The sequence below is a fragment of the Microtus pennsylvanicus genome, chromosome 3, assembly GCF_037038515.1.
Source record: "Microtus pennsylvanicus isolate mMicPen1 chromosome 3, mMicPen1.hap1, whole genome shotgun sequence".
Taxonomy (NCBI): Eukaryota; Metazoa; Chordata; class Mammalia; order Rodentia; family Cricetidae; genus Microtus; species Microtus pennsylvanicus.
This window is the reverse complement of record NC_134581.1, coordinates 60,023,302-60,050,250: the sequence shown is the minus strand read 5'-3', so window position 1 is coordinate 60,050,250 and position 26,949 is coordinate 60,023,302. Positions and strand designations below refer to the sequence as shown.

The window sequence follows — 26,949 nt, the reverse complement described above, 5'->3', positions numbered from 1 at the left end:
GCCTTTCAGAGCAAAAGCAAAGGACAGGACTGACCTGCACCTGCCAGGATGTTGAGGGCAGTGAAGAGTGCGAATGGACAGATGGAAGGGACTAGAAGCCCCTGTGGGAGGAAAAGATGGACTCTGGAACATTAGTGCTTAGGCCAGGAGACAATGCTCAGTTAGGGTGCAATGTGGTAGGCACTAGCCCGTAGATCAAAAGACCTTACGTTGTGGAAGCCACGCAGGCACATAAGCACAGGGCCAGAGCAGAACAGCCTCAACTCTCAGGAGGTAAGGTGAGAACAGCACTGTGTTAAAGCCCCTGTATTACTCAGCAACACAGTCTAAGGTTGAGTGTCTCCTACACAGCAGCGGGGAAGGGTGCTCATCAACCTCTTCACAGGACTTCCTTAAGAAACCGTGAGTTGCTCAATGTGTCACTTTTCACTAAGGGGATACATCTCAGGAGCTGGGAATATCCTCAGGGTTGAGAGAGCCTGCTGCTCTTGCAGAGGACCAGAATTCAGTTCCTAGTATCCACATGGAAACTCACAACTGCCTGCCTGCAACTCCAGCACCAAGGGATCCAATTTTCTCTTCATGGCACCTGTGTACATACACATGTATGTGTGCACATACATGCACACAAACCTTTTTTTAAGAATATATTTCACCATCTGTAAATATGAATCTGCTCATTTACATTGCTATAACAATTTTATTTTTTTAAAAATCTAACATTTCAAAGCAAAGTTTGCTAAAAGACTCTTTTTAGATTCACAATACAGTTTCTACGCTGCTATCTGCAACCAGCAAACACCACATGGATTCTTTCTAGGCTCAGGAAGAGATACACACAGCGGTATATTATAAATTGGAAAACATATGAAGGTAACCTGTGGTTATGTTTAAATTTTGTTCCAAGGTTTATCATCTAATTGATTTAAAGTGAAATAAAATTATAATAACCCACTAAGGCCAGCTGGCCTGGGTCTGAAAAAGCATGGGATAAAACCGGACTTGCTGAACATAGCGGACAAAGAGGACTACTGAGAACTCAAGAACAATGACAATGGGTTTTTTATCCTACTGCACATACTGGCTTTGGGGGAGCCTAGGCAGTTTGGATGCTCACCTTACTAGACCTGGATGGAGGTGGGTGGTCCTTGGACTTCCCACAGGTCAGGGAACCCTGATTGCTCTTCGAGCTGATGAGGGAGGGGGACTTGATCAGGGGAGGGGGAGGGAAATGGGAGGCGGTGGCGGGGAAGAGGCAGAAATCTTTAATAAATAAATAAATTAAAAAATAAAAAAAATTAAAATGAAACAACAAGGTTATGGAAACATAGATGGCAGAAATGTACAGATATAAAGTAAGGCATCTGACAATAAATATATGATGTAATTTGAAATATATAGACTTCATAAAATTGCAACGGAGATACTGTATAAAAGGAAATCAGTAATGTAAACATGTGCTTGAAAAACTCTCCCAAAATACAGAGAATAAGCAGAAATAGAAGAGTGAAAGAAAATGGTAACTATAACAGAGAAAAGAAGTGATGCTTGAAAACATAAACTGGAACTCGGCTGGGCTCAAGAATGACAAATGGCTTACTATAGTTGGGGTCAGTGTGCCCCACAAGCCCGCATAGAAAGGTTTGTTTCCCAGGGTGTAGGTATTGGAAAGTGCCATGAATATTAAGTGATGCCTAGAGAAAGGTCATTAGGTCACTGGGATGTACCCCTGAGGGGATTATGGGACGTCAACCTCCCCTCTTCTTCTGTTTCTTGGTTTAAGATGTGATGCTCTTTTCAGCAGTTCCTCCAGTGCAGCCACCTGATTTTGGATTTGAACCTTTGTGAGCAAAGCTGCTCCCTTCTTCCTGCTCAGTGCTTCCTGCAGGCAGTTTGCTGTAATGAACTAAGGAGACGAAGGCACATGCACAGCAGCTCTTCTTCCTGCACACATTCCTGAACATTCCTTTCAGAAAACCCTGCTTCTCCAATTCTTCATAGACCTGTGGGGTCTGAAACTAGATCATCTGCATTTTTCTGTTGCTTTGACTTTGGAAACATAAGTATTTGTACATAAGTATTTGTCTATAACTTTAAAAATATTTATGTTATATATATATATACATATAAATATGAGTATTTTGCCTATATGCTTGTATATGTACCACATTGTGCCTGGTGCTGCTGGAAGTCACAAGAGGATATTGAATCCCCTAGAACTGGAGCTATAGATAGTCATGAGTCATCAAGTGGGTGCTGAGAATTGAGACTAGGTCCTTTGCAAGAGCAATATATGGTCTTAACCATTGAGCAATCTCTCCAGCTCCATTAATCTATAAATCTGGAAATATATCACTAGGGATGTTGTTTAGTTTCTTAAAACTCCATAAGTCACAGCAACTGGTGGAATAAAGTCAGTTATTCTCTGATGTGGGATTCTCCTCTGTATGCTGTGAATACCATTGGATAATGAATAAATCTGCTTTGGCCTACAGCAGGGCAGAATTGAGTAAGGTAAAAATTCCAAGCAGATAAAGAAAACAAATGCTAAGTCAGGGAGATGCCAGAGGAAAAAGATGCCAGTGTGCCCGTACCAGTAAACCACAAGCCTCGTGGTAAAATATAAAATAATAAAAATGGCTTAATTTAAGATATAAAAGCTAACTAAATAGATGCCTAAGCTATTGGTCAAACAGTATTGTAACTAATGCAGTTTCTGTGTGATTATTTTGGGTCTGGGCAGCCTGAAAATGAACAAGCAGTTTCCACCTACAAATTGGTGCCAATGCAGACAACTACATACACATTACTCATATAAAAAGGGTTTATACACTACACGGTGCTGTCCAGAGTTGAGGTGGTGAGGGTGGCTCCCACCCAGCAGTCTCAGAGGCAGTGAACAAACCTTCTTCATGTTGGACTGGGCAGAATCAAAAGGCAAAACAGCCTTAGTCCTAGCCATGCTGCTTAGCATTTTAAGAAGCGGTCCTTGTCAGAAAAGGATTACAGATATGCAATAAAGACAGATTCAGACAAAAATAAACCTCTAAATTGGTCATTGTGTGTTGAAAAATGTACATAGGCTTGAGAGAGAGAAAAAAGAGTATAGACAATTATGATATAAAAGACTATAGACAGTCATAAATTTTAAAAAGTAAAAATAATAAAATAAATATTAAACTTATAAAAAGTAATAGAGTTAAAGAATAAGCCATGTAAATATAAAAATACACAGAGAGACTGGATTATGTATATCATTGTGTTTTCTTTAATTTTTTACTGTAAATGAGCTAAATACAGAGAGACATTTTATTGTAATAGTTGCTAAGCTAAACCACATATATATTTTAAAGGTATCTTGACTTCAAAATTTGTGCCTAAAGATATGTTGCTTTGGAAAAAAAGAGGTTCTTCTTTTGCTTTCACAGAGGATGAGAATTTGTGGATTCCTTTTAGACTAATATGGTTTAATGGATCAAGATCCCCCAAAAGGTCTCCATAAACCACCAAATACTCTGCCCAATGAAAAACAGGTTTTTTTTAAAAACAACAACAACAACAAAACTATGCCCAAATTTTGTTTATAAAGGTTGGTTTACATTTAAAGGGGATATGATATAGAGATGAATATATTTCATTGATATGGATCTTAGTCTATTGATATAAATTTGAGGTCAATTTTGTTATATACCTCTCTGCTCTTGTTTAAGGTATTGTGTTTGTGCAGCTCATTTAAAAATGTAATATATAATTAAAAATATAGGTTAATAGTTAATTATCTAAAATAGTCAATCTTATAGTCATTTTAGTTAGGTTTTCTAGATTATATATAGGTATATTTCAATTAGATAGGTATTCTTCAAACCTTTCAAAGATTAACAGAATATGGCATTTAAAATTTTAAAAATTTAGGACTTTTCATGACAATGAGACACATATGCTCCTGGCAGCACCAATTATTTCAAGAGGAAGATGAGCATCAAAGAGGCTCTTTATGAAGTTTGCTAGTCATTTGGGCAAGAGACTGCCTTTGCCTGAACTGCTTGATGTTATGCTATATGAATTGGACTCGCAGAAAAATGACTGCTAAATTTGCCTAACGGTGAGATGGTCCTTCAGGGTTCCTGCTTCATGAAAGAGTCTGCCAGACATGCTGCAGAACACAAAAGAAAGTGACTGACAACTTGCCATATAGGCGGAACTGTCTTTAAAATTTCCTGCTTTGTAGAAATGTCTGCTAAATACTATGGGCCTGTGGGCTAAAGATGAACTAAAGTTCAACATTACAGAAGAACTTTGGGTGACTGTCCAGGCAACAAGATGTCTCTGTCAATTCTAGAGTTTTGAAAGTTGCTTACAATGTACTTCCTGTTTATTTAGGTAATATTATATCCTTCTGGAGTCTTTAATGGAGTTAAAAATAGCTATAATTATAAAACATAAATATAAAAATGTAGACTCACAAAGATAAAGTATTTCCTTAATTTGCCAAATGTAAATAGACTAAATGTTGTAACTATAATTTCTGCTTGATAACTGCTTTGTTATATGTTATCTTGTATTTTAAGTTAAAACCTTCCTTTTTATTTAGACAGAAATGGGAAGTAATGTGTGATTCCCCTCTGTATGCTGTGAATACCACTGGTTAATGAATAAAGCTATAAGGGCCTATAGAAGGGCAGAATTGAGTAAGGTAAAAGTTCCAAGCAGATAAAGGAAAAAAAAGGGCAAAGTCAGGGAGACGCTATGTAGCTGCCTGAGGAGAAAGACACCCATGTGCTGGTACCAGTAAACCACGAGCCTTGTGGTAAAATACAAAATAATGAAAATGTGTTAATTTAAGATATAAGAACTAAAAAGATGCCCAGGTTATTGGTCAAGCAGTGTTGTAATTAATACAGTTTCTGTGTGATTATTTGGGGTCTGGGTGGCTGGGAAATGAACAAGCAGTCTCAGCCTACAATTCTCTCAGCTATGGACAAAGTTACAAGCACAGAGAAAGTGACAGAAGCTCTGGGCAAAGGCTGAGCAAAGAGCACACACAGAGGCTTTGATTAATCTACCATACATAGGCAAAATGGCAGGAATGTTGAAAAGGCCTAACTGTGAGTCACACTGACTAGAATCCAGGGTTTCTGAATACATCAGGAGAGCTGTAAGTTCTAGTGCCTGAATAAACACAAGTTTCCCACTTCTGTGTAAGGAAAGGGCAGTATCTGCCAAGCACAGGAAGGGTATGCTCTCCCTGTACTGAAAGTATTAAAAGAGTAGAATCTTCTAGGAGCCCATTTGTATCTTTTTAAAGCATTCCTAGGAAAACAAAATCTGGTAAACCAGCTCAAAATCGGGACTGGAAACCAGAGCCAATCTCCCAGACTCCTCTGTATTCACCCCTGCTCTCATAGAGAAGGCTAAGTCTTGATGTTTCCACTTTTAAAATATTTATTCTATCTGTTACCTTACCACATACCGACCACTAAAGTGTCCCCATTGTGAGATTATTTTGACTTGTGTCCCATCTGTCCTCTCACCAGAGAACAGTTTCTCCCTGTGCCAGTCAGTCCTTTATCATTTAGTATAAGCTAGAGTTATCCAGAAAAGGGAAACATCAACTGAGGAAGTGCCACCTCCCAGTGGCCTGTAGGGAAGTCTTTGGGATGTTTTCTTAATTGACTTATGTTGGAGGGTGCACTGTGTGTAGTGCCACTCTTGGGCAGCTGGTCCTGGTTGCTATAGGAAAGTAGGCTGAACAAGTAAAGAGAAAGTTAGTAAACAGCACCCCTCCATTGCCTCTGCTTCAGTTACCACCTCCAAGGTCCTGTCTGATTTCCATTCAGACTATAGACTCTAGGCTGAAATAACCCTTTCCTCCCCGGAATGATTTTGGTCACAGTGTTTATCACAGCAGTAGGAAGCAGGCTAAGACAGCTCCTCTCCATCTCTTTCCACCCTCCGATCCATTTCCTGACCAGAACCATCACTCCTCAAAACACTTTCACATTCATAAGACAACTGTACTGAACATGATGTCCACTAGTCAGTCTTAATTTCTAAAGAAGTGGAATGAGGTAGAAAAGACCAATTATTAGATATTGATTGATTGATTTAGTGATTCACTTACAGCACTGACTGTTTGCTAGACATGGCTTCACTTGCAACATGGGACAGAATGACCTGGAGACATAACTGAAATAATGATTTGTTGCCCTTAACGACCTGATGACTGCCACATAGGCTTCTTGCTGACTGCCATGTAAACTTCTATGAAATCTTGATTGCTTGCTTACCCACCTTGTGGTTTGAGAGTATAAAATGGGAATACAAATTAGATCCAGCATTGAAGGCTTGCAGGAGCTGTCCTGGCATTGGTCCACCAGTGACCTCTCCTCCCTTCCATCTCACAGGTGTTGGAGTGCACGGGTGACATCGCGTCCCTTCTGTCTCACAGGTGTTGGAGTGCACGGGTGACATCACCTCCATTCTGCCTCACAGGTGTTGGAGTGCACAGGTGACATCACCTCCATTCTGTCTCACAGGTGTTGGAGTGCACGGGTGACATCACCTCCATTCTGCCTCACAGGTGTTGGAGTGCACGGGTGACATCATCTCCCTTCCATCTCACAGGTGTTGGAGTGCACGGGTGACATCACCTCCATTCTGCCTCACAGGTGTTGGAGTGCACGGGTGACATCATCTCCCTTCCATCTCACAGGTGTTGGAGTGCACGGGTGACATCACCTCCATTCTGCCTCACAGGTGTTGGAGTGCACGGGTGACATCATCTCCCTTCCATCTCACAGGTGTTGGAGTGCACGGGTGACATCATCTCCCTTCCATCTCACAGGTGTTGGAGTGCACGGGTGACATCACCTCCATTCTGCCTCACAGGTGTTGGAGTGCACGGGTGACATCATCTCCCTTCCATCTCACAGGTGTTGGAGTGCACGGGTGACATCACCTCCATTCTGCCTCACAGGTGTTGGAGTGCACGGGTGACATCACCTCCATTCTGTCTCACAGGTGTTGGAGTGCACGGGTGACATCACCTCCATTCTGTCTCACAGGTGTTGGAGTGCACGGGTGACATCACCTCCATTCTGTCTCACAGGTGTTGGAGTGCACGGGTGACATCACCTCCATTCTGTCTCACAGGTGTTGGAGTGCACGGGTGACATCATCTCCCTTCCATCTCACAGGTGTTGGAGTGCACGGGTGACATCACCTCCATTCTGTCTCACAGGTGTTGGAGTGCACGGGTGACATCACCTCCATTCTGTCTCACAGGTGTTGGAGTGCACGGGTGACATCATCTCCCTTCCATCTCACAGGTGTTGGAGTGCACGGGTGACATCACCTCCATTCTGTCTCACAGGTGTTGGAGTGCACGGGTGACATCACCTCCATTCTGTCTCACAGGTGTTGGAGTGCACGGGTGACATCACCTCCATTCTGTCTCACAGGTGTTGGAGTGCACGGGTGACATCACCTCCATTCTGTCTCACAGGTGTTGGAGTGCACGGGTGACATCACCTCCATTCTGTCTCACAGGTGTTGGAGTGCACGGGTGACATCATCTCCCTTCCATCTCACCGTTGTTGGAGTGCTTACTCCAGAGAGGTTTCCCCCATTGCTAATGAGAGTGGATTCTAAAGATCAAACACTCTCCCTTAACTGGTGCCTAAGCTTTATCTATTTTTATTGCATTTACTCATTTATTTGGGGGGAGGCATGAGTGTGGAGGTCAAGAACAACTGTGGGAGTTTGCTCTCTCCTCCTGCCATATAGGCTCCGGGAGGAGAGCTCGGGTTGGCAGGTCTGGGAGTGCATGCCTTTCTCTGTTAGCTGTCTCACAGGCCCTGATGATACTCTGATGTTTGTATCGAATGGTTTACCTCTGGATATATTTTTTTGTGACCTAACATCACAAAGGCTGTACCCCTTTGCTCTGAAATACACAAAAGTTTTGCTTGTTGAAGTTTAACATTTTAAAGGGAGACTTAGATTCTCATTTCAAACTCCCTCCTTGTGGCTACAGAACTTAAGGAAATAACTATTTGGTACAAATGTGCAATCTTAATATCAGACTGTCATAGCACAGTGAAACTTAGGAATGCAGTAAGGTCCTGAACAGTGGCCAGCAGATGACGCTTGCACACGATCAAGTGACATGGTTTTTGTCACAGGTGCCTGTGAACTCTCAAAGGCATATTGTAACTTGAAAAACTTCAAGTATTTATTATTTCAATATCAAGATAATCTCATTAAAAGTATTAGCATCACAAAATGCTTCTTTTGTAGTGATGGTGGCCAGGCTGGCTGAGTGTGGAATGAACTGAAACGCAGGTTGACAAGCACTCCATAGGGGTTTCTTCATCAGATTACCTGAACTAGGAAGATCCACCTTTAAATGTGGGTGGCACCTTCTGATGACAGCCCAGATACATGGGTACAGAAGAGGGAACTTGCTTTTTGCTTGCTTGGCCTCCCTCTTGCTGGCAAGGTCCGCTGCTGTGGTCCCTTCACAGGTGTTAGAGCCAACTTCTCTGGGCTTCCCCGGGACACTGAAGACCAGCAGCTTTCCCAGAATCCTCCAGGCCTGTACACCAGATTGGGACTGCTGAAACATACAGGCTTGCGGACTGAGCAACTAGTGGATTTTTGTCCTCTCCAGTGGGAAAGAGCAATTGTTGGACTATGTGAACCAAACTGTATGAGACATTTTGATAAAACACACACATGCACAATCTCGCACACACATGCTCATGCGCGCCTGCGCACGCGCACACCCCCACAGAGTCATAGTCACCATTTCTAATCCTGTAATGAAACACCATGAGCAAAGTAACCTTGGGGAGGAAAGGGGTTTATTCAGCTTACACTTCTACACTGTAGTCCATCATTGAAGGAAGCTAGGGCAGAAACACAAACAGGGCAGGAATCTGGAGGCAGCGGCTGATATAGAGGCCACTGGGGGTACTGCTTACTGGCTTGCTCAGCCTGTTTTCTTATAGAACCCAGGATCACCACCCCACAGATAGCACCTCCCAAAATGGGCCAGGCCCTCCCACATCAATCACTAACTAAGAAAAATGCCCTACAGCTGGATCTCACGGAGGCAATTTCTCAATTGAGGTTCTCTCCTTTCAGATAACTCTATCTTGTGTCGAGCTGACATAAAACTAGCCAGCACATATACAGTCTATCAGTTCTCTTCCTATAGAGAACCTTGACTAAGATAAAATATCAATTCCTTAAAACCAACTTTAAAACCATAAGGGCATGATGGTCACAAAATCCAGTACACTGCTAACCTCTGACGAGCAAGCAAGGGGCAGGATGAGGGAGAAACACTGATGCAGAAAGAAGTCAGGAAGATTATGGTTCTTGAGAATTTGCCTGAATAAAGCCTATCATAATTAGACAGATCCCAAGGTCTCATCTGTGATTTACTTCTAAGAAGCTAGGAAATCCTGCACCAGAAGGCTGAAGACCTCAGAATCCGTAAAGCGACTCTTATAATTCAATGTTAGTGTGATTCTTAAAACATTTATAACAAAATGTGCTGGAGACTTTCAAAGAGAGAGGGACACAGACAGGGAAGTAAGGAGGGAGGGAGGGAAGAAGAGAGGAAGGGAGAGATGGAGGGGTGAGAAAGAGCTGTACAATACCTGATTTCCATGAAGGTCCAAAACATCTAAATTTTTTAAATTCTCCAGATTTGAGATTTTCTTGATTCTGAAAATTAGAATAAGTAGAATTGAATAGAAATATAGTCACATCTTATCTATGAGTAACTCAAAGCCTGCTGAAGCAGAATGGTATACTCATTTTAATATTTAAATTCTTGATCTCCCAGTGAATACACACAGAGCAGTACTGTTACTGCTACCGGGGGAAAGATGCATAAATGTCTTATTTTAGAGAAAAGCAATTCTACTTCTAACCTTAGGTCAAGGCACGTGTTATGGGAGATGGGGAGGCAGTGCCAGGCACAGTAGCACATGCCGATAGTCCCAAAGCAAAAGGATCACTTGAGTCCAGAAGTTCAGGCATTCAGAGCCAGCCCAGGCAACACAGTAAAATGATACTTTAAAATTTTTTTTTTTTAAAAAAAAGCACTTCGTTTATGTTTTTTGTTTGTTTGTGGGTTTTTTTTGGTTGTTTTTTTCTTTTGCAATTGCATTGCTAAATTTAACTAACTCCCTGGTGGTTAGGCCTACTCGTGTTCTTCTCGGCCTTGCTACTCACAGGCACTCTCTTAGCATGAAAGGCTTCTTTTCATTGTTCCTATGGACCCCACAGATTCGCACCATAACTACTCAGTAGAGGCCAGGAAATAAAGGAAAGATGTCATCCTTACCAAAGCATCTATCATTACTTATTCCTGCTCTCATTATTTATTGGGTTGAAGAACAGTGTCCACCTTCCCCGATGCTTCCAGAAGCCAATCATCATGCTAGCACAGTACACACTTAAACCTCATCAACAGTTATTGCTTTCAGGCCTCAGCCACCTGACATCATTGCCAAAGCAAAACAACTCCATCACAACCCAATTCAATCCAACTTACTGATAAAAATGGTGTCACCTCCCACCAGACAGCACTGCTGCATGGCTGTAGCTCTTTTCTCCATTCAGATAGACTACACTTCCCACAATCTCCTTACTTACCTCTCCTAAAACTTCAGAATCTGTTCTTTTCCTGGAAAACACACTACTGAAAAAAGCACTCCTACTTCATTTCACCCAAACCAGAGCATCCTTGTGGACTCAAAGGCCTTTATCTAAGGCCAGGTACTTCATACCATGCTAGCTAACATCTAAATATTTGGTTAATAGAAATATAAATGAATAGTGAAGTACAATGGAACAGACAAAGCTTTGATGATTTTTTGTTCCTTTTTTCCCCCTTGTTTTTGTTTTTGGGTTTTCTGTTTTGCTCCTGATAAACCTAGAACACTTGGAGGGAGTTACAGAAGCAGAACCATACAGCTTAGGAAAGAGCTGTGCCTTTTTAACAACAATTTGATCTCATGGCTATTAGAGAAGTCACTGATCTGATCCCATTCTTTCATATTCCCAAACTGACAGTCTCTAAAACGTGATTCCAACTCTTATGTGGATCAGATTCAGCTGAAGAGCTTGCTAAAACATGAATGATCGGCTCCTCCTAGTCAGTCTCCTTTGAATTAGCTTGGTCCTCCAGTTGGTTCCCACATGGACTTAGTCAAACAATGGCCTACAGTTAAGCTACTTATTAAGAAATAGGAGGGGTGTGTGTGTGTGTGTGTGTGTGTGTGTGTGTGTGGTATGTGTGCATATGCACTGTGTGTATACATTCACTCGTGTATGCAAGTGTGTGCGAAGGTCAGAGGCTGATGTGGAGATATCTTGCTCTAATCACATCTCTGCCTTATTTATATATTTTGTTTTTGCTTTTCTTTTTGAGACAGGATGTTTCTCCAAACGTGAAGCACACCATTCTGAGTACACTGCCTGGCCAGCAAGCCTATCTCCATTCCCCATCACTGGGGTTACAAATGTACATGACCATACCTGGCATTTTAAATTGGAAATCTGAACTCAGGTCCTCATGCTTGTGCAGCAAGCATCCTGCCCACAGAGCCATTTATCCAGGCACAGAATTATGGGTTTAACACTCTGAAACTTACTCTCCATGGATAACAGAAATTGTCCTCATCCAGAGCACTCAGATCAGAGGCCCAATGGAGGCCATGTGAAGTTATTACAGCAAAGTGGGGCTGGAGGTTTTTGGGTAATCATGTAAATGACAGTGAACCTGAGACCTGAGGGCTTAAACAACATAAAGGCAATGGCACTGCAGAAGCTCCACCCACCGGCCTTCTGAGCCTAGAATCTTGCATGCTCTAATTTTCAAAAGAAGCTGGAGAAACCTGTTCTGACTAACGGGAGGCAGAAAGTCATCCACAACACACAGCTGGAGATGCTCAGCCAGATCCTTCATGCTCAGCAGAGCTCTGCATCTAAGAGTCTGTAGGACTTTTGTCAGATGTCCGGCTAGGAGCACGGGCAGATGTATTAGGAATCAGAGGCATATGTTACAGATACTTGAGAGGCACCTGATCTTAGAGAGTGTAGCACATTTTCTTTTAACACGTTTCCCTTTGATTCATGGGTACCAGCAGTTCAAAAACTGTTTAACAGTGTCTCCGATGAAAACAAATATAGCTTGCAGAGCAAGCAAACAAAAAGACTGAGGAGAAGGAGAAGAAAGAGGAGGAGTCTTATTAGATTGTTTCTATTGTAGCAAAATAAGCACAAAGCAGAGGGTGTTAGATCCCTCAAAGTAAGAAACCTCAGGTACTTCAAGAAGGCCAAATCAATGCTGTCTTCTGGGTCAAGATGAGCAAATTGCTCCTGAGAAACCAAAAAGTAGAAACAGGCAGAAAGAACAGAGAGATGATTTTAACTGGATGCAACAAGAACCAGCCTTTTAATCTTGTTTACATTAGAGATGGGGATCACAGATATCTCTAAAAAATATCTGCATCTAAGGATGAAAAGGGAGATAGATTTAGGCCACTGCACTAAAGAATAAATGTGAGCTAGGCACTTATAACTCAGAACCAGAAAGGAGCCAGGCCTGTGGAAGCTGGCACAGAACATGTGGAAAAGAAAGCCTTAAAGTCAAAAGTCAGCTCCCTCCTCACTTAGCTCAGTGAGCTGCTGGAAACCTACTCCTGGTGTGTGGTAGTTTTTCACAACTGACTATGCCAGATCCATTTGACCACTCCATTTTCACGTCTCTAAAATGAAAGGACTGACTTTTGAGATCACTTCATACTTTAATATTCTATGGGCTTATAATTTCCCAAATTCTCTCAAACTATGTGAAACTTTTTCTTTTATTCTTATGTTTAACTATGTGTTTATGTGTGGAGGGCCAGTAAGCGCACTGCCCCCAGAGGTCAGAAGAGGGTGTCGGTTCACCTAGAGCTGGATTAGAAGCTTTTGAGAACAGGCCTGATGTGGACGCTGGGAAATGAACTGCAGTCCAGTATGCACTCTTGACCACCGAGCCATCTCTCCAGCGCCTCAAACTCTGGAATTTATTTTTTTAGTGGAATTCTTAATGCAACATTTGAACTAATAAACTACACTAATAGAAACTTTCAGAGAAACATTAGGGGGAAATATGATGCTAAAATCTGGGACATGACCTTGAGAATATAGTTAAGAACACATCTCCAAACACAGCACTTTGAATATTACATAATTTAGGCTGAAATAAAGTAAGAACTCTGGAGAGGCAGGAAGGTCACACTAACCTCCTCCCACCATTTCCCCCTACGGTCATAAAAAGACTCTCTGACCTACATCACCCAAGAGTACATCCTAAGCCCTTTATAAACAGAAGCAACGGGAATAAAACAGCCACAGGAAAGCCTGCACTAAGGGCCTTGCAGAGTCGTCCAGAGTACAGCCATGGACGACATGGACGTTCCTTCTGCCCAACACAATCCGCTAAGACTGCCCACTAGCCATCAAACCTACAAACACAATGTGACTTTTAATCTGTGTCTTTGGGTCTTCTTATCTGAAGACCACTCTGTCATATTAGGTTATAAATATTTTCTCTTACAAACTGTTCTTTGCTATCAGGATGTCAACCATGAGCTTTGAAAAGGCCAAAAACCAAAAGGTATTACTAATTTTTAGACTCTGTTAATCCTTCTTCTAAGGTATTCAAAGTTATTTGGCAAAACTGAATGAAAGTCATAAGTGATTTCAAGGCCACGAGTCAGGAATTGTGTAGCTACTGCCTGACAGAGCTATAGCAAAGGAACTGGGACAGTACACAAACAAGATGTGACACTCAAACATATCGGGGGCTGGAAGGATGACGCCCCCGGTAAGAGCACTTGCTGCTTTTGCAGAGGACCTGGGTTTGGCTCTCAGCACCCATATCAGGCAACTCACAATGGCCTGCAATTCCAGCTCCAGGGATTTAACGCCATCTTCTGGCCTTCATAGGCACCAGGCACACAGGCAGTACAGAGACATGCACTCAGGAAAACACACACACATATACATAAAATTCAAACCATAAACAAATATTTAAATAAAACATATGAGAACTACTCTCTGAAAAGAGAATTTACCACGGATTTAGCAATTGCAAAATAGCAAATGTCCCTCACAGGTAAACACCAATAAGAATGGCAAGACACGTACAAGCTTCAAGTGAGCACATATGCTTAAAACATATCCTAAGAAATCATAAAGTCAAAGCTGGACTCTTCCAATTACTTTTATCTAAGGCATGGTGCTGGAGCAATGCCATGATTGTCAGACTGGGTATCACAGAGCAAATCAGGGTAGATTCTTCCAGGGCTAGAACTCAACCCCAGGCTCTCATGCATGCTCGGCCAGTGTGCTACTGCTGACTTCCGCTCGGCTTTCCTCTAGTAATACCTACAATATTAGTCTGTGACTTACACCTGAACATTCTATGGATTCTATTAGGCTATAAGCAAGAACTGCTTCCACGGGACCTTAGCAGCTAAGAGTGCTGCCTATGCAAGCAAGGAACTGAATTTGCATCCCAAACATCCACATAAAAGCTGGGTGCAACAATAGGAATATCCTGGGGCTCGCTGGCTGGCCAGTCTGGTGCCCCGCCCCACATACCCAAAAGGCAAGTTCTAGGTTCAGTGAGAGACCTGCCTCAAGAGAAAAAGGCACAGTGACAGAACAGGATACCAAAGGTCCTCCTCTCATCTTCACATGCACTGTGAGAACCTGCACAGACATGTAAACATATACGCATCTGTTCCTACACACACATGCTCTAATGCACATGCACTCATGTGTACAGTGCACACTCACACACACCCTGTACACACATACCCTCCCAACTCATGCAACACATGCACATACCCACACATGGAGAGAAACTGCTTCACAAATACCTGTTTTTCCCTAACAGAAGGACACGGAGAGACCTCAGAGTGGAAAGCCCACTGATTTCTTCAATCTGGTTATCATACAAGTCCAAGAATATTAACCTCTGTAGATTAGAAATATTCTGGATCCGAGTTATAAAATTGTGCTGAAAATTCAATAAACGAAGGTGTTCTTCTCCATCGATGATAGGACACACAGTCAACTTCTGTCTAGAAAAAAAATGTAGGTAAGATTCTGAGTCAGTATCCTCTTCCTGCTTCCTCTATCAAATACGATTAAGTAGTATGTTCATACACCCAGGCTGTGAGAAGGAAAACGTAAGTTGGAGCTGGAGAGATGGTTCAGCAGTTAGGAGTACTTACCGCTCTTACAGGGGACCGGGTTCAGTTCCCAGTACCTCACAACTCAGCTCAAAACTGCAGTTCAAGGAATTCCAGCATTCTCCTTTGACATTCACGGGCTCAGGAAAGCATGTAGCACACAGACATACACTCAAGCACACATGCATACAATTAAATTAACTATTTTTAAAAATAAAGAGGTTATTTGGACTACTTCCTGACCCCAGAAAGAGACCTAAATTTAACCATGAATTGGGGGGGGGGGGTACGACAATGGACACTGACAAGGGTAATCACTAAAGTTAAGTCTAAACTCTCACTGTATTTTAAAACGAGTCTCTAATATTAATTTCACATGACATTAATATCAAAAGCTTTCAAATATAATTGTCTTTCTGGGAGAGGTTTAAATGGCCAAACCAAGTCACAAAACCAGAAAAAAAAATGTCACTAATGTCAAAATTTCTCTGAGTGACTAAGTCATGGGAGCAAGAACCATACTAACAGGCTTATATTAAATCACTGACTCACAAAAGTTCATGAGAATGAGAAGAAATTCTGCCATCTACAACAGGGAACACTGATGGAAAATTCCATGCAAAGTCCCTTAATCGTAAGGCAAACCTTACTGAGCAACTCCTCACGAGGCTGGATGCTGGATTCGATTGTCCAACACCAGCTTTAACTCTGCAGAATATTCATGGTTTTCAAGACCAGATGGGACGCAATTCTGTGTCTTTTTGGTTGTATTTAAAACAGTGAACTTCTTCTGTCTCCTCTCTGGAGTAAATAAAGTCATGACCCTTGAAGAATTCTCCCCATGTCATAACATGGTGAAGGAAGAGGGCCTAGGAGATTCTGCATGGAGAGTCAAAGGCTCTTCAAGGGAAACACAGCTCTGGCTGTGCATTAGCAATGCTAGTGTGGCTTGTTAGAAACATCCCTCAGTGACACCTCATGAATGGGAGTTTTGAAGAAAGTCAGCCAGAATGCTACAAGCAGAATATGGACGGATCAGAGTTCTTGTTGCAATGAAAAAAAATGGTTAGTAGGGGGGAAAAGGGAATACTAAAGGTCATAAAGATATCCTGCTTTAAGAACAGACCCTTAAAGCTAGGCACAGTGGTACACACCTTCAATCCTAGCACTAAGGAAGCAGAGGCACAGGTGGGTGGGTATCTGATTTTGAGGCAACCCTGATCTCCATTGTGAGTACTAGGCCAGCAGTGGATAAAGAGTGAGGCCCTGTCTCAGAAAGAGAGACAGACAGCAGGGTGGGGAGGTATGGGAAAAAGAGAAGAGACTCTGGGGAAATTGATTTAAGAGAGAAGAAAAGTAGAAACCACTGTGCATCAGTTTTGTGTGGATCACATTTAGAATTCATCTCGTGTTTCATACTGTCACAGCTGACATTCCTGTTACATAAACTATAACTTAAATGATTACAGATACGCTAGCTGAAGTTTGTAGCTTTGTTCTTAGCAAAACTTGAATTGTGTCCTCTCTGCTCAGTCTTCTCTCATAGTGAAAGCCTCAACTCATGTCTTTGCATCAGTTGCTACCCACACAGGAAAATCACCTCCTGTCCTCCTTTCTCAAACTGCTAAGCCTTAAAATAAAGTCACTTTCCCTTACCCCAGTAATCCCTGCCACTCCAGCAGAGTAGGAGAGGAAGCAATGGTCTACCTACCCCAGGGGGGCTCTGCTGTGTCTGTAAAAGTCTTGGGTTATGGCGCCTCCTGCTCTACCACAGATGTCTGTGTAGGACTATGATTTGACATCTGTTTCCTTCTTGGAACATGCTGTCCTCCTGATATTTTAAGCCTACTTTTAAATCAGTGAGGCTAAGTACTTCTTATGGTTAGAGTCTTCCCTTGAACATTCAGTTCCCTGACCAAGAAGCCACACACACAATAACGCAGAAAACACTACTATTACCCACTGGGTGTCAAACAAGGCTTCCATGGTGGTACCCTGCTGCTGGTCCAACTCTGTTGTCTGCACATATGACAGCAATGGCATCATTGTGGTGCTGCCGTCTCACGGCCAGCCTTCAGCCTTCAAAGGAGAGCCAGTTTCCTTGGTCCTGACTTTCTTGATAAGCAAGTGTCTATTAATCAGTGCTGGTTTCTCCATTCTAGACACTCAGCCTGCCAAAAACTCATCTTTAAAGCTGCCCAAGCTACCCCTGAGCTACCATAGAAGCACCAAACTTCTTAAGTCACAGCCTTACAAACAAGGCCCCTGCTAATGTCAAGCAACATAAGACTAGGTTACTGTTCTTGAGTGTGTTTTTAAAGACTGAAGAGGAAGTTCCTACACAATTCTTCAAACATGAAATGCTGCTGGAAACAGTATAAACATAAGGCAGTATTTAGGGTGGGAACTTCACAATCGTGACGCTTTGAGAGATGTTGGTCTCAACTAGAACTCTGCCTTCAGAGCAGGGCCTTCCCCTGGTACACGCAGGAGAGCTGACTCATTCAGCAGCTGAGTCATGCTAAAGCCAGTTGTGCACAGCACAGATGTTCTGTCTGCTGGGATTCTACACCCACCATCCCATTACAAATCCCTTCCTGGTTATAAAGAAGGGCACCAAACCTTATACATATTCACTTCTTTCTACAGCATTTATTCAAGAGCCCACATTGTACCAGGCTCTCTGTTCTAGGTGCCCAAGAAGACAACTGAACAAAAATCACCATTTATGGAGATTATATTCTAGTAGGTCACAGACAACAAACACAAGTCAATATTTAACATGCTAGAGAACGGTAAACACTAAGGGGGAAAATACAGCAGAGAAAGGAATGAGCATGCGTAGTTGGTAGGGACTGCATCTGGAGAGACGGTGGGAAGATGACATTAGAGTGAAGACCAGAAGCAAGCAGATGTTGTGAAAGGGAGAAAGGAAGATGTGCTCACCTTTCCAGGGTCAGCCTGTCTGAGTAAAGAATTTTCTCTTCAGAGGAACGCTGGAGAATAGGAAATGATGGCATTGATGAGCTCACCAGATTAATATGATCACCTGTTGGAAACGATACACGAATCACTTGATGAAAGCAAATTGTGGCAGCTGTGAAGCTAGAGCCACTGTTTATATAGGGAGCTTTGGAGCCTACAGGGACAGTTTTTCTAGCCATTTCCACAGCTTCCATACTAGGAGCTGATATTACACTGGGTTGTCTTCTTCTCAATCCTAGCTCTGTGCTCTGTGGGTGCAGGTAGCTTTCCCTTGCTTTAAAAGTCAGCTGAATAATATAATGTGCTCTGGCGCTCTCTTGGTCCCTTTACCGTTCTAACTCCTGACACTACATGCCAACTACACGATACGCTACAGGATCACCCCTCATTACCAGATACATTGGGGCCAGCACTATGACAGCCCTGCCGGATTCTGGGCTTTGAAGGTGTCTGAATGGAAGAGTCTCCGAATGCTGACAGGGAGCTTGTGGCAGTTCTCATGTCCAGCCCACAGGGTTCTGTCACGTTTGTTGGGGATGAGATGCATGATGACTTATTACGAGGCGACGGACTTATTACTCTTCCATCTCCTTCAAAATATCAAAAAGTTTATCACAAAGCTACACAACACATGACTTTGCTATAGGATAGACACAGAAAGTAATGTGGGATAGCGAACGTAAACCTCGCATCCTTGTTTGTTCCCTGTGCGTAGGCCACTACCATTACTAGAGAATGCTGCAAAGACAGCAAGTGGATGTCGACAACTGAGGATACTATAGCTGGGACCCAGAGAGGATATGATACCTGGCGAAGTCTAAAGGCTGTTGGCTGGGTGTTTCTGATAGAAGCTTTTCTTGGAGAAAAACACATAGGAAATGAATAAGCTAGAACAATGTGCAAAAGGACAGACTATAAAAGAACGTGCAGAGCTGCAGAGGGAGCCCGATGGTTAAGAGCACTGGCTGCTACTATTGATTCTCAGTAACCACACATGGCAGCTCACAACCATCTCAATTCTGGGGCATCCAACTTCCTCTTCTGGCCTTGCTTGCAATACAGATACACATGCAGATAAACATCCATACCTAAATTTTAAAAATGCTTATAACTACTCTAAAAAGGAGACCAGTCCCTTTGCATGTAGTGTGTCTAGTTAGTGGATGATAAAACACATCACAGGTGAGATTAGGAAGAGGTGAACACTAAGATATATTCTAAAGAAATAGAAGATTACAGAGTGGTCTGGAAGCAAAGAGGAAAAACTCTAAAAATTTTGAATACCAGAGGCTATCTTCTATATTTGTCTCTGGAGATTGACCATCACTGAAAGCAACAAGGGACAAGGAAGCACCTGGTGGAGCAATCGGTAGGATGATAGAACCCAAGGCTACCTCAGAATTCTGCTGCTTAGACTATCCGAAGAGAAAATCCTAACCTAGAAGTTAATAGACTTTCTGGTCACTACTGATGAGAGCCTAAAATCAAGCCACACGCACACCCCCCCCTCTTAACTGAAAGGCAGTGTATTGAAATCAGCCGGCCTTTCCAAGCCTACAAGCCAGGCCATCTCATGCTTTCCATCAAATAATCAGAGCTCACATCTCACTGTACTGAAGAGCATGAAACATCAAGACAGCCAATCATGCTGTCCCAGGAGGTAAGCACCTAGAACTGACACCGGGCTCAGCAACAAACATCAAACTACAGGAACACTTGCTGGCAGGATCCCCAAGCCACAGGAACCAACACACTGATGTGGAGTCCAAAGCCAAAAACAGCTCGAGGATTAGCTACACTTAAAGATTAGATGCCAAGGTCAGTGGAACATGATGAAAGAAAACGCAAGGGAATAAAGAATCTCATTTTGTCTGATTAACATTTCATTAGGCTTTTTGAATTATTGTAAGAACTTCAAGGCAATCTGAGATTTAACAGATCAAAAATCTTCTATGACTTAGAATGTAGAGGCAAATAATCAAAGAATAAGTTTCACTTACTCTTCATGAATGAAAGAATTCTATCCTTACATACTTCCGTTCCTCTTACATGCAAATGTCAGTATTTTCAGTTTACCAATGATGTGATAGACACCCTTCTGTAGATGCAAAAGACTAAAACGGTTAGGTGAAAAAAGTCTTAAAATCTACACACAGATTCCTGTGTGTGGGACACACACAGGAACCTTTGGACAGCCATGTATTTAGGTGGGTGTAGCGCTGACATGCGGGCTGCCCTCAGGTGACTTGAACCTTTGGACAGCCATGTATTTAGGTGGGTGTACACTGACATGCGGACTGCCCCCAAGTGGCTGGACATCACTCTTCTATTACATGTGCTCTGACTTCCCAACCCAATCTGTAAGGTCCCGACAGCTGGTCTCATTTTACATGTCAGCAGAATTTAGATGTAGGAGCCAATCAGGAGATAAACTGTCTTTCCACTTTAGAGGAGCTTAACTGAAAATCTACTTTGTATTTTATTTCTATTTAAAAAAAAAGAAAGAAAATCAGAAATTTCTGCACTTTAGTGTAAACAGTGTCTCAAAGTGGTCAGAGGCAAAATGGTCTACAACTTGTTAAAGCGCTCGATGTGGTGTAGGCTCCACAGCAGGTGACGGACACATGGGAGGGTGGTAGAGGCAGTGGTAGAGACAGCAGGTGGACAGACATGTGACAAGGTGGTAGAGGCAGTGGTAGAGACAGCAGGTGGACAGACATGTGACAAGGTGGTAGAGGCGGTGGTAGAGACAGCAGGTGGACAGACACGTGACAAGGTGGTAGAAGCGGTGGTAGAGACAGACAGCCCAGGGAACAGGGCACACAGCAGCGGCTGTCGGCTGAGCTTCATCTTGTAGAACCATCTGATGACCAAGATTCTGACATAATTTCCCACTCCTTTGTCATGAGGCAGGAGTTGAGCATCTCCTCCTCCCTCCATTACTTAAGGGGTCTGATGAGATCGCAGGGCTCACTGGAGAAGCTAGATTTTACCAACCTGAGGACACAGGCTAACGTGCAGCTACTCCCCACCAGGCCTCCAGGAAATCACCTTAGAATTTAAACCTTACAAATCTGAAGTCTAAACTTTAGACAACTTGTTTTGAGACATCGAGCTCCTTCATTTTGACTGAGAGAACCATGGTTAAGTTGTGGCCGTGGCTGCATGTGGTTCATTTCTAAAGTAGTAACTGTCTGAATGGGGTGTGGGGGCTAGATGTGACAGCGCCCATTTATCACATATGGGTCTTCTTGCCCAACAAAGCTTAAATTCAATTTTTTTTAATTTGTTGACTAAAATTTTTTTCCAGAGTTGTATGTTCTAGGTTGTATAAAACTGAGTGCAGAAGTCAAGAGAACAGCTACAACTTGTGTGGCTTTCTTTACATAATACTGCCCAGACGAAGGAAGAGGTGCACTGGGAATGAACAATTCCGCATTTAAGACACATCAAATGAGTGTCTTATCACAGAGAATGGCTTTGAATGGGACCTTTTAAGAAAAAGCAAATTCAATTTCTTTCTGCCTAAATTTATTTTTATTTTGTATTTTATGGGTCAAGGCTCTCATATATGAAACTTTGCCTCTGGGCTTCACAAAATCAATACATCCGCACTATGTTCTCATCAGCAAATATTTGGTAATGTTTTATCCCTTATCATAAAAATAGTAATTAACAATGATTCCTGTGACTCTAGAAAAATGTGAGCAGGTAAGTTTTGTTCACAGTTGAGGGAAAATAAAGATGCTACTATGCACAAATTTGAAAGAAATTCCCAGTGAAGGCTTGGAACAGTCTCAGCTCCTTGCTGAAAACAGTGCAGAGATCACAGCACATACCCCAGGAATGCACTCGGAACCAAATGAAAGGGGAGGACAGATGCTTCCTGCCAGACAGAGCTAGATCTAGGTGGTGTCAATTCCGGGAATAGACAAAGTCTTGAGCGAAGGAAGTAGGAAAGAGAAAAGGTGGGTCCAAGAGGAAGGCCCAGAGACACCCCACCACATGCACACAAAAAGACATATTAATCAATATTCAAACTGCTCAATATTGCCTTCTGTTCATACAGTAATGAAATGGGCCATCGGAGGGCCTGTACTGATCGCCCTCTTATACAGACATCTAGACATGGAAGGCAAATCCACAGGATCAGAAAGCATACAGGAGGCGGGGTGGGGGCAGCAAGTGCTCCTAAGAGGCAGAGGTGGAACCAGCTATTAACTAGTGTTACTAGACTAGCACATCTCAAATAACTATCTCAACTAAGAGTCAGATTTCCAAAGGAGACTTTACTTTGGTTTTAAAAACATGTTTCAGAAGTACAGCAAATCCTATCACCTACCATCTGTTCAAGGGCCGTCTACAAACCACATCGCCACCACCCAACAGAACCACCCTGGCACTGTGAGTACATACCCCAAATACCACCCCAAACTGACCAAGTCAGAATGAGCAAGCGGGGGAGATGCACCAAGAAGCTGCACTTCTAACAAATCACAAGTGATTCACCTCAAGCTGAAGGCTTCTAGCAATGAAGTGCCGGTGTCTGTGTGACAGCGTGACCGTGTGACAGTGTGACCGTGCTCCCACAGACGACGCCTTCTTCCTATTCCCGACTTCCCACTGTTTTCTTGTTTCCAAAACACTTGTCTTCCCATGTCCTCAGATTAGCCATTATTTTTATTTCTAATATATTATCAGAACCTTCTTTTCCTATTCTCTATTGTAACCTACATTCAAACTAAAATAAGTTTCTTGGGTTTTGTTTGTTTATTTTGTTTTAATGCATAGGAAGCAATCCACTATGGGGTATGTTTGTGTGTATGTGTGTGTGTGTGTGTGCGTGTGTGTGTGTGTGTGTGTGTGGTGTTGATCTATATCACCAATTCTGATTTAAACAAATACCCAAAAAATTTTGTAACCACTGGACTATTTCCTTTTGTAATTCAGGTTTAGTCACAGAAACAACAGTTTAAAGAGAGCAGACCTGTTCTCTGTTCTCTGACAGTACCTTGCCTACTGGAGTAGTTCCTCTCTAGGTCATGCTGCAACAGTCTGCCAGGAAATGATGGTGTTTCTCTATTAAGCTTGAATTCAACCTGCAATACAGCATTTAAGAAAAGATATTGTAAGAAAAAATCACAGTAATAAATGAAGTTTATTATAATGTAAAAGATAAAATATGCTTTAAAAGAAGGTTCACCCTTGAAAACATCAGGAAGGGCCACATATTAGTCCAATTATATGAACTACACAAAGTTGAAAAATTCATAAAAACAAAAAGCATATTTGTGGTTTCCAGAGGGTTAAAATAAGTGGGGAATAGGGAGCAACTGCTTAATAAATATGGGGTTATGTTTGGAATGACGAAAATGTTCTAGAATTAACAGAGGTGACGGTTACACACGCTGTGAATATACTTAATGACAATGAGTTGTAAATTTTAACACGAGCGAAGGTGGAATTCGCATGGGAGGTGTACTTTTCCAAACGTAAACTATAAAACAGTTATAGAAGATCAAATTAAAATAGTTCCAATCCCTCCCCAAATACCATGACTGAAAGAGTCATTTGCTCAATAAAGAGAAATGCAAACAACAAAAGCTAATGGAGCTGTTCGATTTTTAAAACCCTTTAAATGTCAAATTTTAACATAATAAAATTGCATATTTAAGAAGAATTTTAACTGTCTTTTTCAATAATTTTTATTTTTAAAAATGTTAAGAATTTTTAAAAGTTAATTTTAAAATTAATTAATAATCTTTAAAATACTTTTTAAAAATATTTTTCATAGTAGGACTGAAAAGCTAAAACCAGAATGGCCTCTTATGTTTAGCAACAGAAACCTTAGAAATATATCTTCCGAGGCTTATGATGCTTCCCATTCACCCATCCTCTACCCTCCACATCAGCATCTGCATCTTATCACCATGAACACTACACGGCTACACTCAAAACCGTGAACGGTACAAAAAGGACGTTGAAATAAACACAGTGCTCCTAAGAGGACTACAACAGGAGAAAAGGACTCACCTGCAAAGACAATTAGGAAAGCTTAACAAGCAATCCATCATGCCTGATATTAATAAGAAATACATTTTTCATTAATTCAGCTGTTATTGAAGATTATCAAATGATGAGACCAGGGGAGTCAGTCAAGGGAGTATTTGCTATTTTCACATTTTAGAGGCTGCAGGCTCCCTTCCATTCACCTTCCTCTGACCCTTGTTGATTCTCTTCCTGCTGCTGTCTGTGACTCCAGGGATGCCTACTTCACAACTCCTTAGGGAACAACTGAATTGTGATGGTTGAACACAACCACTCTGGCTAAAGGAAGAAGTGTATGGCGTACGAATAGCATGGGAGGGTGGGGGAGCATGTGTGAGTGCTCAGGTGAGGCGAGCAAAGAAGAAAAGGGTTCATCTCAGAACCAAATGAAGCCAGCAGTTCCGGAGAGTTCAAAGCTATTACAAGTAAATGGTATGAGTGTAGAAAGATGGTTCTGAGGTTAAGACCACTGCTGCTCTTCCATGGGGCCTGTTTGGTTCCTAACACCCAATACAGGTGTCTCACGACTGCCTGTAACTCCACAGAGACACAGAAATAGACACAGAAGCACACACACACACACACGAATCCCCCACTCAATACATTATGAAAACATTCTAACAATATTTCCACTGCTAAGCCAGTTTTTCTTCTCTGATTAGAAATGAAGTATAGAGTGAAGCTCTCCTAAATGTTAACATTTTATTCTTCTCAAGATGCCACCAGTACAACAACAACATCATTTTACCTATGTCTAAGAAATAAAATCATTACAACCAATTTTAAGAAATACCTTCGGCAGAAATGTTAAATGTAAGAAGGGGGAACTCTTGTAACCAATGGAATGATCTAAGTTGATATAAGGGGTGATTTGGCTTTTTGTAGGCAGAAAATAAATATGCTTTACATTGAAGATCAAAATAGATATACTCAATCTCCAGGTGAGACTCTATTGTTAAAACATGCAACGATTTGTGGAGAATATCTGACAATTTATTTTCAACTTAAATACAAATCTGCTTAAATCTTACTTTGTTTTTGTCAGAAAGTGACGATGTTTGAATAACCAGATGAAGTCCGCAGTTCACCTGAAATGTAAAAATTAAATCACAAAACATATTCTTTATATATATATATATATATATATATATACATATATATATATATGCACACATAACCCCCCACGGTATAAAGACATCACAAAAAATTGGAACACCATCAAATGCTCCATCATTGTTTGCCTTTCTAGTTAATAACCATTTTTCCGAAGATTTGTAAAATGACGTCTAAGAATTAAAAAGCTTTCATTGATTTACTTTTCAAAATGTCGGAGGTACCAATTCGACCCACCTTGCACCTCAGGCTTTTGATCCCTGCCATTTCTCCTGCCAACCAATATATCAGTGTAGGAACGAAGGAGGTGGGAGTGTCTAAGAACAGGTTCCTTTCTCAGGCGAAGAAAGAAAGAAGAGGTGGGAGCTAACTAAAGGAATCCCAGTGTTTACTTAGCAGACCAGCTCCACCTTCCGGGAGCTCAGATCCTCGGCAAGATTTTAAAGACCCATCATACCATATTCAAATACTTTCCGAGTGCTTTGGACTAGCCCACGAACCCCTAGCTTCAGTCAGACAATAGCTTGAGCAGCCCTGGTCCCAGTTATGCAGCCCATCACCTAGGACAAAGACGCCAGTCAGAGAGGACAAGACTACTGGAAAGGGAAAAAAGCAGGAAGGCCCAGCTCACATTGTTTGCAGCTCGGCCAGAAACGGAGCGGTATTTCCCGGGAATCATGGCAGGAGACAGTCCAGGATGTTCGATCCTCCTTTGAGGTAATGCTACAGCTAAGATTCAGAGACCAAAAGGGGTCATCTCCCAGGCAACCCGCTCAGGCGTTGCCATGGAAACCACCATTTCCGGTCTGGTCCTCGTCCCAGAGCTGTTGGCCGTCCGAGTGGTTAGCCTCGGGGTGTGTCTGTGCGGCCCGGTGCTTCAGCACTTCCTCGTTTTGGCTTTTTTTCCCGGGTCTCATGAAAACAGAGGGAGGATCCGGAGGAGGATAAAATGGGGAAGAGGCTGGCCACATCCGCGGCTATGACAACCGCGACTTCCGGTCCTTTCCTCTTTACGACCCGCCTCAACGCTGCTTGCGGGAAGTTTGATTCCCCTTGCCTACATCTCCTTGTTTTCCTGGGAGAATCGCTGGGAAGAGCTGGATGAAGATACCCAAGAACCTTACCATTTGGAACTCCAGTTCGGCACTTCCTCAGAGCCGAGGCCAGGAAGGATACATCAGGACCTGGAGGCAAACAGTGAAAGAGAAGCTGCTTCCCTGAGGCCACTGCTAGCAGAGGGACCTAGTGCTCTGGACCTGGCAGCCCCTGATCCTTAGCTCCAAAACTGTCGACCTGTCAAAAAAATGATTGAGGAAGGAAACTGAAGACCAGACCTGCTAATAATCCCTTCCTGTACCTAAACTTCTTTTGACTGTTACCAGATGCCTTCGGGTTCATGTTCCTGGCGAGCTGAACTTCACATCTTGTCCTCACTGCTTAATTTTCTACTCCCATAAACATGAATTACACTTACCCTGCATCTGGTTACCACTGCTTGCCCTCTTAAAAACTTCCAAATCCTCTTTGAGACAAT

The 26,949-nt window shown here is 42.3% G+C and overlaps 1 protein-coding gene across 12 annotated transcripts in view; it reads right to left on the bottom strand.

Annotated features, from left to right (window-relative positions):
- Lrrc49 (leucine rich repeat containing 49) overlaps nt 1–26,424 on the bottom strand; it is a 112,132-nt gene extending 85,708 nt beyond the window's left edge. The window contains exons 1-7 of one of the 12 annotated variants that reach the window (XM_075965628.1): nt 26,047–26,424; nt 25,334–25,390; nt 23,242–23,353; nt 18,647–18,844; nt 18,216–18,318; nt 14,955–15,158; nt 9,669–9,735 (exon numbers count right to left, since the gene is read on the bottom strand). In XM_075965628.1, the coding sequence (XP_075821743.1) occupies nt 9,669–9,735; nt 14,955–15,158; nt 18,216–18,318; nt 18,647–18,844; nt 23,242–23,353; nt 25,334–25,390; nt 26,047–26,094 (789 nt within the window). In that variant the 5' untranslated portion in view covers nt 26,095–26,424. Of the gene's footprint in view, nt 1–9,668; nt 9,736–14,954; nt 15,159–18,215; nt 18,319–18,646; nt 18,845–23,241; nt 23,354–24,287; nt 24,616–25,333; nt 25,391–25,652; nt 25,772–26,046 lie in introns of those variants that run through there. The other 11 variants (XM_075965630.1, XM_075965629.1, XM_075965631.1 and 8 more) reach the window with 11 other exon arrangements.
- Nucleotides 26,425–26,949: the final 525 nt, after the last annotated feature.